General features: G+C 44.3%; 1 protein-coding gene across 1 annotated transcript in view; it reads left to right on the top strand.

The window, feature by feature from the left end:
* The window catches only part of CNTN5 (contactin 5), a 242953-nt gene that overhangs the window by 78494 nt on the left and 150264 nt on the right, over positions 1 to 14195 (top strand). Inside the window, exon 6 of the mRNA XM_088668387.1 lies at positions 8288 to 8390. Within this exon, the coding sequence (XP_088524513.1) occupies positions 8288 to 8390 (103 nt within the window). The remainder of the gene's footprint in view (positions 1 to 8287; positions 8391 to 14195) is intronic.

Below are 14195 nucleotides of genomic sequence, written 5' to 3'. Positions count from 1 at the left end.
TTGCTTCATCCCAGTTTGAACAGCCCAGGTAGTGGATCTTGTTGTTGTTTAGTCATTTAGTCGTGTCCGACTCTTCGTAACCCCATGGACCAGAGCATGCCAGGAACTCCTGTCTTCCACTGCCTCCCGCAATTTGGTCAAACTCATGTTCGTAGCTTCGAGAACACTGTCCAACCATCTCGTCCTCTGTCGTCCCCTTCTCCTAGTGCCCTCACCCAGAACCTCTTTCCTCTGTAGTGGATCTAATCCCTGCTAAATGCATGACAATCCTTTCATCAGTACATTTCCGAGCACAATTCAAAGTGTTGGTGCTGACCTTTAAAGCCCTAAACGGCCTTGGTCCAGTATACCTGAAGGAGCGTCTCCACCTCCATCGTTCAGCCCGGACACTGAGGTCCAGTTCCGAGGGCCTTCTGGCGGTTCCCTCGCTGCGAGAAGTCAAGTTACAGGGAACCAGGCAGAGGGCCTTCTCGGTAGTGGCACCCGCCCTGTGGAATGCCCTCCCACCAGATGTCAAAAAGAAAAACAACTAACAGACTTTTAGAGGACATCTGAAGGCAGCCCTGTTTGGGGAAGCTTTTAATCTTTAAGAAATTAGTGTATTTTAATATTTCTGTTGGAAGCCGCCCAGAGTGGCTGGGGAAACCCAGCCAGATTGGCGGGGTATAAATAATAAATTTGTTGTTGTTGTTGTTGTTGTTGTTGTTGTTGTTGTTGTTGTTGTTATTATTATTATATCGTTTTTGCGTTTTCGAACTGGCAGCAAAACATGGAAGATTTCTAGGGCCTCTGGCAGGTGATTATACATGGTTGGTGGACTGTGTTTGCATAGTGGGTTGAATTAGCGCTACTGCTGGTAGTAGTGTTTTATTAGATTTCTTATTGACTGTTCCCCCTTAGTGTCATAGGGCTACACATTGTGCAGGCCAAATCTCTGGGCGTAACAATGTCTGCATTTGATAACTGTTTTGCAAAGCAGTGCTTTCAGATTAGGGTTGTGCTAGAAAGAACATGTTCCAATCTCATCCCCCCCCCCTAAGAGGGAGAGGCCAGGTATGGGCAAGTGCCTTAGGAATTACCACACATCATTTAGTGAAATCCAAGTTATGCTTGACGATTGATTTGACACAAACCTCCATCAACGGGAGGTGCAGGTGTTTTGTTACTCCATCTGCTAATTATCTGCTGAAAGATTTATCTGGTTGCAGAAGACCTTGGGCACAAAGCATTCCATGACAGCTCATTAACACACGTTGGCAGAGAATAAGATTCTCGCTTACGTTTGCTCCCTGTGGTCAGCTCTTAAACATCACCAGACTCTGGGAAAACACACACACACACACAAACGAGAATCTCACACGGGCCCTTTGCTAACAAATATGTCGATTTCTTTCTCCTTTAGCTTAGCAGCATAGCACAATTCCACCTCCCAGCTTAATCAAAGGCAAATTTGCAACTTGACATTCCTTACAGGGCTAGATATTTATTTACCTCTCAATTCACCAACCTTTCTTGTATATTACCTGTCTGACAGCTTTCACTATGGTCCCTGGGATATGACACGGAGTCCAGCTAGGAGCAACTTGTCATATCCTGTCATATGTCAGCCCACTGAAGCAATCTGATAATGAAGAGGAACCATTTGGCTTCGGGACAGAACAGCTCCAATGTAGCAAGGGTGCTTTGTCGCTATAGGCAGCAAAATAATGGAGATTTGGGGTTGCTCCTCCAGAAGAGCTCCGAGCTCCTGTCTTGTCTTTACTATCAAGGAAATGATGGGATGTTTGCACTTGATTGTGCTTTGCACAATGCACATGGGTCATTCTAGCAGACAAGCATTCCTCATTCATACAGCTCATTTTAGCTTAATTGGCTATCAGAGATTGCAAAAACAATTCTGTTTTCTATCTCAGTCTATTACAGCTGGCTGAGATGGAGGGGGAATCCACCCATAATGTAGGGCAGGCATTATGACCATCTGAGGAGCTGAATTAAGAGAATGTTTGCTTTTGTGCCTCACAAAAGCAGCCATGTGAGAATTTCGGGGAAGGAGCAATGGAAGAGAGTCGTGGGTTTTTTAATTGTAGAGAAGCGTCTCAAGCTGGCATCCAAGTCGAAGCACGACATCTGCCAAGTGTGTGTGTGGGGGGGGGGAGTCGGGAGTTGAAAGGATAGTAAATGTGTTCAATAGACTAGAAAGTTCAAGCATTCTTAGAAAGAAAAAAGGCAGGTAAGGGGAGATTGTCGGGTCAGCCAGGGGCAGGAACGATCCACAGGCAGGAACGAATCCAGCCCGTCTCTCCCATCAGCGTTCAGCGTGCAGCTCTAGGGAGTTCCAGTAGCCCTTCCCGATGATTTATTATGACCCATGTCTTGGAGACACTGAGTCAGGCCTGTCCTAGCCATAGAGACTAGTGGTGCAGTGAACCACAGCACCCGGTGCTGGAAGGTGCTGGAGGGCACCAGGGAAGTGGTCCGGGGGCGATGGCTCGGCAGCGGCGAGCCGGGCGCACAGCGGGGCGGGCAAGGGGGCTCCTGAGCTTGCGCAGAGTACCCTTTCTCTCTCCCAGCCTGGCCCCGCCCCTCCCATGCCAGCCGGGCGCAGCGATTGGCTGCGTGCCGGCATCACCCTTCGCAACGGGGTCTCCGGCACGCCTCTCGGTGGGCTGCCCCTCAGGCGCTGCTGCTGCCCGGCCAGCCGCCCTCCCGCTCGCCCTGCTCCTTGCCTCCCTCCCTCGGCCTGGTGGGTCGGGTCAGGGGCATGAGGAGGACAAGAGGCCGGGCACTGCGCAGCATCGCCCTCCCCAGCAGAGGCCTCCGCGCTGGAGGAGGAGGCGGTGCCCCAGAGGATGACCAGGCAGCCTGACCCGCCCGCTGTGACGCCCCTGAGCCCGGCCCGCCCTTGGCACCCGGCCCGCTCATGCCATGTCCCTCCTCTGCATCCGCGGTGAGTCCGGGGAGGGGGTGGAGGGACCTTTGCGCCACGGCGCTCGATGTGGTTAAGATGGGCCTGCACTGAGTCCAGCAGAGATAAAATGCAGACAGAGCCAGGCTAAGGTTGTGTACTAAAAGCTACTTTATTAAGCGTAAGGCAGAACAAAAGGAAAACAAGTCCGAAGAAGAAAAAACAAATGGAAGCAGAATACAGCAAACATCCGCTCCCGTGATTCCAACAATCTTTGCTGGAATGCATAACACAGGCATGTGACCCGCACAGTGAGAGGAATAAAAACTTGTCGGAGATATGAAAAAAGAGTATAAAATAATACATGGTGTGTAGAATTCAGCCATTATGAAATCCTTTATAGTGGGTAGGGAGATATTTTTCTCCCTCTCTCATAATACTAGAACTCCAAAGAAGCTGAATGTTGGAATATTTCGGGCAGCCAGAATAAATACTCTTTATAAAATTAAGTATCTTTACCACAAATCACTGGGCATTGTCCAACCAAAGTTTAGCACACATAATTCTCCTAGAATTGGATCCAGATTAAGGCTGCATTTCTAACCTCACTTACCTGCCAGTAAACCCCATTGAATTCTGTGCTGAGTTAGTTCCCTCTGAAATCAATGGGACTTAATTCAATTACCCCCTTGAAACTTTGATTTCACGGGCATCTAAATTCAACTAATTTAGTTTGGATCCCACTCTTACGGGATTTTTTTTTTTTAAAAAAAAAGCTTTCTCACATTGAAAATACTGGATCATATGAATTGTTGCTATCTTTATTCCAACAAATGAGAAGTGCTTACCTACCAGAGATGATAGAAATAAATTGTATCCAATGTATTAGACTAACAACAGAATCCTAGCCGTTTCTACTCAGAACAATATCCTGTTGAATTCAGTGGAGCTAATTTACAGGTGAATAGGGTTAGGATTACAGCCTAATCTCTGATTTCTAAAATAGGCAAATATATAGATAGATAGATGCAGGGGCGTATGAAGGGAGAGGAGGTAGGGGCGCTCCGCCCCAGGCTCCACTCTGGGGGGGCAGCACCCTCTCCCCACCTCCACCAATGCCCTGCTGCACAGCGGAGCTGCTGGGAAACACCCCCAGCGCATGCGCAGGGATGAAGCCGCTGCAGCCGCAAGTGGAGGATCCCGGGCGGCAGCACCCCGGCATGCACTAAGGTCTGCATTTCCTGTACATGCTGCATGCGTGGCAATGTTGCACATGCGTGCTGTGTGGGGGCGACGCCCTGCCCCCAGGTGCACGCCCACAGTGCCGCCCTGGGCTGTGGAAAGTCTTCGTCCGCCACTGGATAGATGATAGATAGATAGATAGATAGATAGATAGATAGATAGATAGATAGATAGATGTTGTTTTGTCATTTAGTCGTGTCCGACTCTTTGTGACCCCATGGACCAGAGCACGCCAGGCACTCCTGTCTTCCACTGCCTCCCGCAGTTTGGTCAGACTCATGTTCGTAGCTTCGAGAACACTGTCCAACCATCTCGTCCTCTGTTGTCCCCCTCTCCTTGTGCCCTCAATCTTTCCCAACCTCAGGGTCTTTTCCAGGGAAGATAGATAAATAGATATTACAATAACTGTATTCCGGCTATGTCCGGAAATTTCGGGTGTATGGCAACCCTGATAGATAGATAGATAGATAGATAGATAGATGATAGATAGATAGATAGATAGATAGATAGATAGATAGATAGATAGATATAATGTTTGGAAAGTATATTGCTGTTATTCCATTTTTGTTGATGGATCCATACTTATTAGGCAACTAATAATTCCATATATAAAAATATAGTACTGCCCTCTGCCTTGCACCAGGTTGAATTATTTGTCCATAATGTAGCTTAGTATTGTCTACTCTGACTCACAGTCACTCTTCAGTGTGTGTGTTTTTTTGCACGATCTTCTATCTGTTCCTTAAACTGAAAATTGCACTCTACCTCTGAGCTGCAATCACTGCCAAATCCCAGTTTATTGAGCATCATCTCAGTTTATTAAGCAACAATCTTCAGTTACTAAATATTTAAAGAATACATTGTTAGATGAGAAGTGACTCATTCCTTCACTGTCTAGACCTTGGAAGTTTTTTTCCCTTGCATGCAATATGAAAATTATTTTGAGCCGGGATAGTTTGAATAGAACTATCTAGCCAGGGGGTGGGTGAGAAGGATGTGACTGTAATATTTCATTCCACAGTCTGTCTCAAGTAGAACTGCTGGAAATGTTACCATGTAGGGATCTCTCATGGCTCTTCTTCTGGATTGCCAAAGGACACATTTTGCTCCTAAAGAACAGTCTAGCAGGAATCAGCAAGGAAAGAATAGATTGATAAAATACATAAAGTGCATCATGGAGCAAACATATTGAATGTGATGCTCAGGGATATGACCATAAAACCAAAATATTTGCATGAAGGGAAAAGTGCTTCCTCCTCTGCACTGAATTTTCAATATGATATAAGCCAAATAAGTACAGTATATGTCTTAGAATATATACTGTCTTAGTATATGGAAGGACAGATCCTGAAGCTGAGGCTCCAATACTTTGGCCACCTCATGAGAAGAGAAGACTCCCTGGAAAAGACCCTGATGTTGGGAAAGATGGAGGGCACAAGGAGTAGGGGACGACAGAGGATGAGATGGTTGGACAGTGTTCTTGAAGCTACCAACATGAGTTTGACCAAACTGCGGGAGGCAGTGGAAGACAGGAGTGCCTGGCGTGCTATGGTCCATGGGGTCACGAAGAGTCGGCCACGACTAAACGACTAAATAACAACAACATGTCTTAGAAAATGCATTTTTTTAGCACTAAGATTTACATAATTAGAAATGATACTGTCTCAGATCAGCATCCAAGTTGTTAGTTATATGGACACAGCAACAGATGGCTGGGCATCCCCCAGTCTGAAAAGTATCCCCCCAAAGCTATGAAACTGCCTTAGGTGGTCGCCTCACCTTGCCTCATGTGTGGGCCGGCTCTGCTGGGGAACCACTGGCAGTCAGTGTAAGCAATGCTGGTCTGCTGGATCAGACCAAAGTTTCATCTAGTCCAGCTTCCTGTTGTCTCAGTACCCATCCAGATGCCCATGGGAAGCCCACAAGGAGAACCTGAAGACACCAGTACCCTCCTCAAATGCAAGGCCCAGCAACTGGCATTCAGAGGCATACTACCTGTGACACTGAAGGAAGAAAACACCCATTGAGGTTAGTCTTACCCACCATGAATTTGCCTAATCCTCTTTCAAAGCCGTCCAAGATAGTGACCGTCACTATCTCCTATGGTAGTGAATTCCATGGTTGTGGCATGAAGAAGTCCTTCTTTTTCCCGTTCAGCTTTAATGGATGATCTCAAGTTCTAGTGTTACGAGTGAAGGGATAAGACTACTCTGTCCACTTTCTCCATTCCATGCATATATTATTATTATTATTTTACACTGCTAGCATGGCTCCTCTTACTCACTTTTTATCTGAACTCAGAAGCCCAGAGTGTTGTCTCCTAGGCAGAGGTGACATCTTCTCAAGATGATTGAGGGGCCCGATGCAACGTCCTGATGTCACACACACAATGTTCTGAGGAGCCAGCAGCTGGAGCCGAATGCCCTCTGAACATTGAGGAGGCCCAGCTGCCACAAATACAAACATACATACATACATACATACATACATACATACATACATATGGGGTGTGTGAAAGTGGCTTGGCCCCTAGGAGTTGGCACATATGTTCCCAGGTTCTAGTTCAACTTTTTCACCAGTCTTCCACATCAATTTGTTTTTGTGAGGAAGAGGCCATATAGCTGCCTCTTGCCGCTTTCTGCTATTTTTTTCTGACTTAAACAGATCTGGCGTGATTTTTATTTTTAGAAAGAGTGATAAAATGGCCCAATGCAAATTTTTACCAGTACGGCATGTCACGTAGTGAATGAAATACATAAATTAACAAGATGTCGTCTTTGATGCTCGGTGTCCCTTTTCACACACAGTTATATTTGAAGCAACGAGAGCTAGCCTGAATAAAGTAAAATGAAAAAGATCGGGTTTTGCTTTGTTTGCTTGCTTTAATTTACTTTTACAAATAAAACATTAAGGGACATTTGAATAGGGCACACACAGAAAGTTCTGGACAGGACTTTCGACATCCCAGAAGTTGACTACACAGTGTAGGTGTATGTTCATTAGATTTTCTGCACACAGGAGGCGGTGATGGCCATAAGTTTGGATACCTTTACAAGAGGATTAGTCAAATTCTTGGAGGAGAAGGCTATCAATATCTGCTAACCATAATGGCTACGTTCTATCGCCAAAATAGATGTTCGGTCTCCATAGTAGATGTTCTACTCCACTGTTGAGGACAGTAGGCTTCTGAACACCAGTTATGGAGTTTTCTTTTCGAAATATGTAGAAACCTCAACAATATTTATGTTACATTCATGTTTCGTGTCTGCACCGATGCTGCATAATGTTTTTCTTCCACTATCTCGCTCCTCTCTTCCTTATTTATTTTTCTTTCTTATTTTCCTTCTGTGCATCCCCCCCTTTACTTTAAAACTGCAATAAAAATTATATGAAAAATAAAGAAGAAGCAATCCTTCTGAATTTAGTGGTGATTAACCTATTGAAAAACCTCACAGGATTCCAGGCCAGATGAAAGTTTAAGTAGATATTTTATTGTAAGGCAACAGGGATGTTAATGGTCAGCATGACCCACTGGCGTCAATGGGAGTCGACCTGCAGGGGGTGAATGTAGAGACTTGGGGGTGGAAAAGAAACTTGTGACTTATAGTGTGAAAAAATTAATTAGTAACTATGATCCTCAGAAATAAAGGGCACAAGCATGTACAGAGTGCACCTCCCTTGCGAATGAGCAATCTCTGTATTTAATAAGGTGGTGTTGTTTTTACATTTTTTTTTATTTCTAGTAACAGTGATTGAGGATGAATGCTTATTATATATTGATATTCCTTGACTTTATTTCATTTACATGCCTTAGAATTTGGGTTGGGGCTGGTGACAGCTTCACAAGCTCACCAAGAGGACATTGAACTCAGACGTTGGAGAAGCCCTGACTTAGAACATACACCACGAGAAATGGTTGTCTGCTCTTTAAAAATAAAATGCTGCTTTCACATTACTGAGAAGTTCTAGGTGATGTTTGGGATTTTAATCCTAATTATAACTATTTCCTTCCACAATGAACCTCATTGCTATCTAGCTGTTTAGCAACCTTGCCACGATGGCTCTGACGATAAGCCTTCTACAACTGGAAACCAACAATGCCATTCATTTTATTTTTAAAGACCATTCTTTATTTCCCAGGTGTGATGGGGGAATACGAGCCGAAAATTGAAGTCCATTTTCCATACACACTTACAGCTGCTAAGGGATCTACTGTTAAGATGGAGTGCTTTGCACTTGGCAAGTAAGTACATATTCTTCCATAATTAGACACAACTGGTTATTAAAATATGACATATTTCATATTGGGGCCTGTTATTTAGCACTTTGAATCTTGCAACAAAACAGTCCCCTTCCTTGATCCTTATGCTAAATTTATATTGGCCAGCTATTGTGGGAATTGTCTCTCAGGAGGCAATTATGAATTCTATACTTTGTCAAGAAAGTTTGCAGGTCACATGGCTCAGTATTTTAAGCTGCTTTGTTGAGGCAGTAACTCTAGAGCAGGCATGTCAAACCTGCGGCCCTCCAGATGTTTTGGACTACAATTCCCATCTTCCCCAACCACTGGTCCTGCTAGCTAGGGATCATGGGAGTTGTAGGCCAAAACATCTGGAGGGCCGCAGGTTTGACATGCCTGCTAGAGTCTGAGGTTGGTATGACTTGAGAGAATACTGGTCCCCTCAACCTGGCTGCTAGGCCAGCCCTCCCATTAGTCAAAGTGAAACAACTGCTTCAGGCGGCATATGACGGGTGTGTGGCATCAAGGTGTTGGAAGTTAGAATTGGGTGTACCACACAGCACCCCCTGTGCTCCCAGAGATAGCCTGTTTCCCTCAGGTGTGCTGGAAGATGGCATCGCTGAAGTGAGAGTCAACTGCGAGTCCACTGTCTTCTGGTAGCACGAGAGCAGAAGGATGCCATATTGTTCTTCATCACCAGAAGCAAAATGTTTTTGCATCAGCCCAGTTGCACCCATGCAGTAGCAGCCAGGGCCCTTGTGGCAGCATAGGTATCCACTGCAAGTTGGGAAAGATCATAGCTTAGTGGTAGAACACCTGGAGAAGGCCTATATGGGTTGAGAAGGTCCAGGCTCAACCCACTGAGGGCATCTCCAGATACGACTGAGGATGTAGTGGAGAACCACTGTTGGTCAGTGTAGATATTATTGAGCTAGATGAACTAATGATCTGACTTCATTATACAGTGGGACCTCAAGTTACAAATTTAATCCGTTCCAAATGCACACTCGTAAGTCGAAACCTTTGTAAGTCGAGTTTCCCATAGGAAAAGCGGTTTCCCATAGGAATGCATTGGAAACGGAAAAATTCGTAAGTCGAGGAAACCGCATCTATAAACTCGTAAGTCGAGGAAACCGCATCTAGTCACGAACGGGTTTTCCATTTGGATGTCGGAAAAATCGTAAGCACGCAGCCACTTTTCCCGCTCGTAAGTCGAAAATGTCAGATGTCGAGGAGCTCGCAAGTCGAGGTCCCACTGTAAGGCTGATCCCTGCGTCTCCCACATGGTATAGGGGCAAGTCTGCCCCATACAGCCATTTTGCATATCATCATGCAAGATTACCCATTTGTATGCCAGCCTTCCATGTGGGAAGAAGGGAACAAAGGGCACTTCCGATGCCTTGTTGAGTCCAATGCATTTTGAATATGAATTCCTTACTCAAGTCACTCTTGGACACAACCAACGTGAGTCTTTGGTCTCCAAATTCTGTTGCAGGACAGTTATTACCTTGAAATTACTTTCCAAACAATAGTACAGGATGCAGATTTGAAACATGTTTGGCTTAATAGAACGTCTTTTTTGTGTGAAGTGTGCTCCTGTCCTTTCCTGCAATTGCAAACTCCTTCACACTTTCCCTTGCCTGTAAAACAGGTAAACAAACACAAATACACCATTTAAAATAGCTTCATTACTGGTAATTTACAGTGGTACCTCGGTTTATGAACACAATTGGTTCCGGAAGTCTGTTCATAAACTGAAGCGTTCATGAACTGAAGCGAACTTTCCTATTGAAAGTAATGGAAAGTGGATTAAACCGTTCCAGACGGGTCCACGGAGTACTCAACCTGAAGCGTACTTAACCCGAAGCATGGGTGTGATTGGATCCGGAACTCTGTTCATAAACTGAAGCGTTCATAAACTGAAGAGAACTTTCCCATTGAAAGTAATGGAAAGTGAATTACAGTAATCCATTCCAGATGGGTCCGCGGCATTCGTAAACCGAAAATTCATAAACCGAGGTGTTCATAAACTGAGGTTCCACTGTATCTATCTGGTTTTTTTTTAAGAAGCCTTAATTTGTACAAATTATGCCTTTAAAGCACCTTTGAAGTACCGTCCCCCTCTCGAGGAATTCTGGGCATTGTCATCTGTGAAAGGTTGCTTGAAATTGTAGCTGTATGTGAGGTAAAACACAGTGCCCAGAATTCTTTGAAGGGGAAAACGTGCTTCAGATGTGCTTCAAAGATATAGTGTGCATGTATCCATTCTTATAAACTATTTAGATAATTGTTGCTTTTGGTTTAGTTGCTTTCCTCACAAAGTGATCCAAAGTGTCTTACAAATATAATATGAACACTAAAACCAGCTACAACAAACACAAGCAATACATTATGACTGCAGGGGTCCAGCTCATTGCAGGTGATGTGGTCCTTGGATTTATGTACAGTCAAACCTCGGTTTGCGACCGCCACCATTTGTAACTGCTTCGGTTTATGACCACCACGGACCCGGAAGTGTTTACATCCGGGTTCCGTGGCACTCGGATGCGCAATAGCTATCTGTGCAGCGTGCGCATGCGCAGAAGCGATTTGCACAGCATGCGTGTGCGCAGAAGCACTCTATTGGCACTTCACACACGTGCAGAAGCGTGCCTTCGGCAAACAACCGATTTGGGGAGCGATCGCCTCCATGGAACGGATTGCGGTCGCAAACTGAGGTACCACTGTACATACATCGTCTCCAAAACGCTCCACAAGGAAGCATTGGAGTAGAAAATCCAAAATCCACAGTTAGGGAGCACCTTTATTGGGGGCACTTAAAATGTCATGAACGTGTGTTGTGATTTTGATTTTGGGATTTCCTCTCATAGACCAACACAGCTTGTTTTCTTTCTAATAAAGGAGCACATTGAGGGATACTGAAAATAGAATCAGCAGTAGAGCAAAGCTGATTGGGCGCCTGGGGCAGTGCACGTGCCATGTGTTCAGGGGCGGGGCCAGCCAGCTGCAGGGGCGGGGCAAGTCAGGGTAGGATGCCTCCTCCCGCTCAGCTGCCCTACAAGCCACCTTATCACTCCCAGGAGAGACATGTGGCTCAGGTGCACTGCAGGCCCCGTGGTTAGTGCCGCCCGGTATTTTATCACCCCCCCCTCAGTGGTGACACCCGGGGCAGCCCGCCTCCACCACATACCCCTTCCTCCGCCCCTGACAAGAATGCATATTTGTAACATCTTTGAATTGAGTTTCGAAATACACGAGAACTCTCCCTGAGGGGTATAAATACATGAAATGGGTACAGGGATGCAACCACTTCCAAATATAAATAATACACACAGAAAAGCAAAGTTCTGGGAACTTCATACATAACAGTTCACAAGAGCGCACACACATGTTTCTACTTCCCTGCATGAAAAATGTCTGTTAATTATGTTTTCACCAAGATACTCAGGGTGGTGAAGCATGATTTTACCTTCCTCATGCATCTTCACCACAACTCTGGGCTAAGCTAAGAGACAGTGACTGGCCCAATGCATAGCTGCCAAGTCTCCCGTTTTCCCCGGGAAACACCAGTTTTTCCAGCTGTTCCTAGCTTAAAAAACAGATTTTTTTGTTTTTCCCCAGTTTATTCTGGTGTGGTGGCCATTTTGGAACTGGGAGGAGCATGCTCAGAAGCGACTTTTGATGCTGCTCTGCCCAGTTCCAATATGGCTGCAGTGTGACTTCTGGCGCGGCGACCATTTTGGAACTGGGCAAAGCAGCATCAAAAGTCACTTCTGAGCATGCTCCGCCCAGTTCCAAAATGGCGGCAGCGCTACTTCCAGTCTGCTATTTCCGGCCCGGTCCCTTATTTATCTGACAGCAACTTGGCAGGTATGGCCCAATGTCACCCTAAGAACTTTATGGATTTGACCCTGGCTCTCCTCTGTCAAATGTTAACATACAATGAAATATGCCAACACTGGGTCTCTTGCAAAATTGCCCCGAACCATCGGGAAATACAGGAATGAAATAACACTTGCTCCCATCATTCAGTTGGGAATCAGCGGTGAAAGAACATCCATATTACTTCATGGTCAAGCAGGCAGCGTTAATGAATAATAGCCTTTCTCAGCCTTCTCAACCTGGTGCCCTCTAGATGTTTTTAGTTGAAAACATCTGGATAGCTCCCAGTAGGGGAAGGCGGGCATATACAAATATTTCAAGGTCAATCTGATTTATTTATTTTGTTTTTCACCCTTTCTAGCTTCTCATCCAAGACTCTGAAGTCTTGTTAAGAATCATGGTGATCTCGTGCCAACAGTTTTGAGGACTGTGTTTACTTATTAAAGTCACAAGTCATCCAAACATAATAGTCATTTCAGTTTGTCAGATAGATCATATCTTATCTTGCCTATGGAAATGACCAGCCATTGCCGGTGGCTGCCTGTGCTTGAAATGAACTAGTTTAGTTTAACCAAGTCCCTTGAATTAGTTTTGAGGTCTCTGAAGCAGTTTCCATAATTTGCAATAAGTGAATTAATTTCATTGAATGATTTCTAGTTTATCTTCAGGTTCATTCTCTTACTTTTTTTAAAAAAACAACAACACCTAGAGCCTTTGAGTTTAAAGATCATAATTTGAAGGGAGATTAAATTAAACAACTCACAATCCACCGTGTCTGTCTTTTGATATTATTATTAATAATAATAATACCCAGGAAAAATGCTCTCCAGTTTGTCCAAGCACCCACATGCTCCCTGCAGTCCTCAGCCAAACAGCAAAAGGCAAAGGAAGTAAAAAAATGTTCTCTGTTCGGATATCTGTTTAGTGTTTAGGGTGACGTTTGGGTGCTAATTCCTTATGTTTGGATAAGTGAATTTTTGCATAGTGAACATTTGTAAAGCGGGGGCCTTTATACTTCACCACAGAACCTTGTAACATTCAACATTCTGAATGCTGGGGGGGGGGAGCTGAGGGTCATTTGGATACATTTGAATTCAACTACGAACTGAATGTGCACTGAATTGAAATTAAGTTTCTGTTTAGACATATTGAATTTGAACTAGAACTAGGTTCTTTGAACTTTCCAAGCTCTGATGGATGTCCTTAGATGCAACAATGCATTATTAAGCTTGAAAATCTTAATAACTTTGGAGAAACTGCTCTATTGAACTCAGTAAAACTTCTGCCTGAGTAAATGTGCATAGAAGAGGCTACAAAATAATTCCTTACAGTGCTGGGTCTATACCCAGAACCTAGACCCCTAACACAATTTTTTTTTCTAATCTTCCCCCCACCCACAAATGTCATTGAAACAAATCAGAGTTCATACATGGTACACTGGCCAGTGGATTTGCCATATACCCAGTGCCATTAGCTGTGTGCTGAAATCTGTAAACCCTATGAAAATAACTCACGTTGCCAGATATTAGTTTCCAAAAAGTTTAATGAAGTCTAACTGCCCTTTACAAAATATTATGTTCTTTACTGTTGCTCATGAATGATGATTGAGAATTAGTGTCTTCATATCATTAAATCAATAAATGTGTCAGAGTCCCAAATGAAGAAATTGATAAAACAGTAAGAGAGAAGCAAATGAAATTTCTCATATTGATTATGAAATTTCAGATTTATATCCCCTCATATGGGACGGGTAACTAGCTAGATATATAATCAATTACATCCTTCCTGTATTCATCTTTACCCTAATTACCAAATTCCTGGCTAAGCACAATGGACAGGGAAATATAAATATGCAAGTTCCATGTTTGCACAGTGAAAAATATATACCAGTGAAACCTATACAGCGTGATTGGAATTCATTTTGTG

Source organism: Zootoca vivipara, chromosome 4, assembly GCF_965207765.1.
Source record: "Zootoca vivipara chromosome 4, rZooViv2.hap1.1, whole genome shotgun sequence".
In the NCBI taxonomy this organism is placed as follows: domain Eukaryota; kingdom Metazoa; phylum Chordata; class Lepidosauria; order Squamata; family Lacertidae; genus Zootoca; species Zootoca vivipara.
Note: the sequence above shows the minus strand (reverse complement) of the source record. Positions and strands in the feature narration are given on the sequence as shown.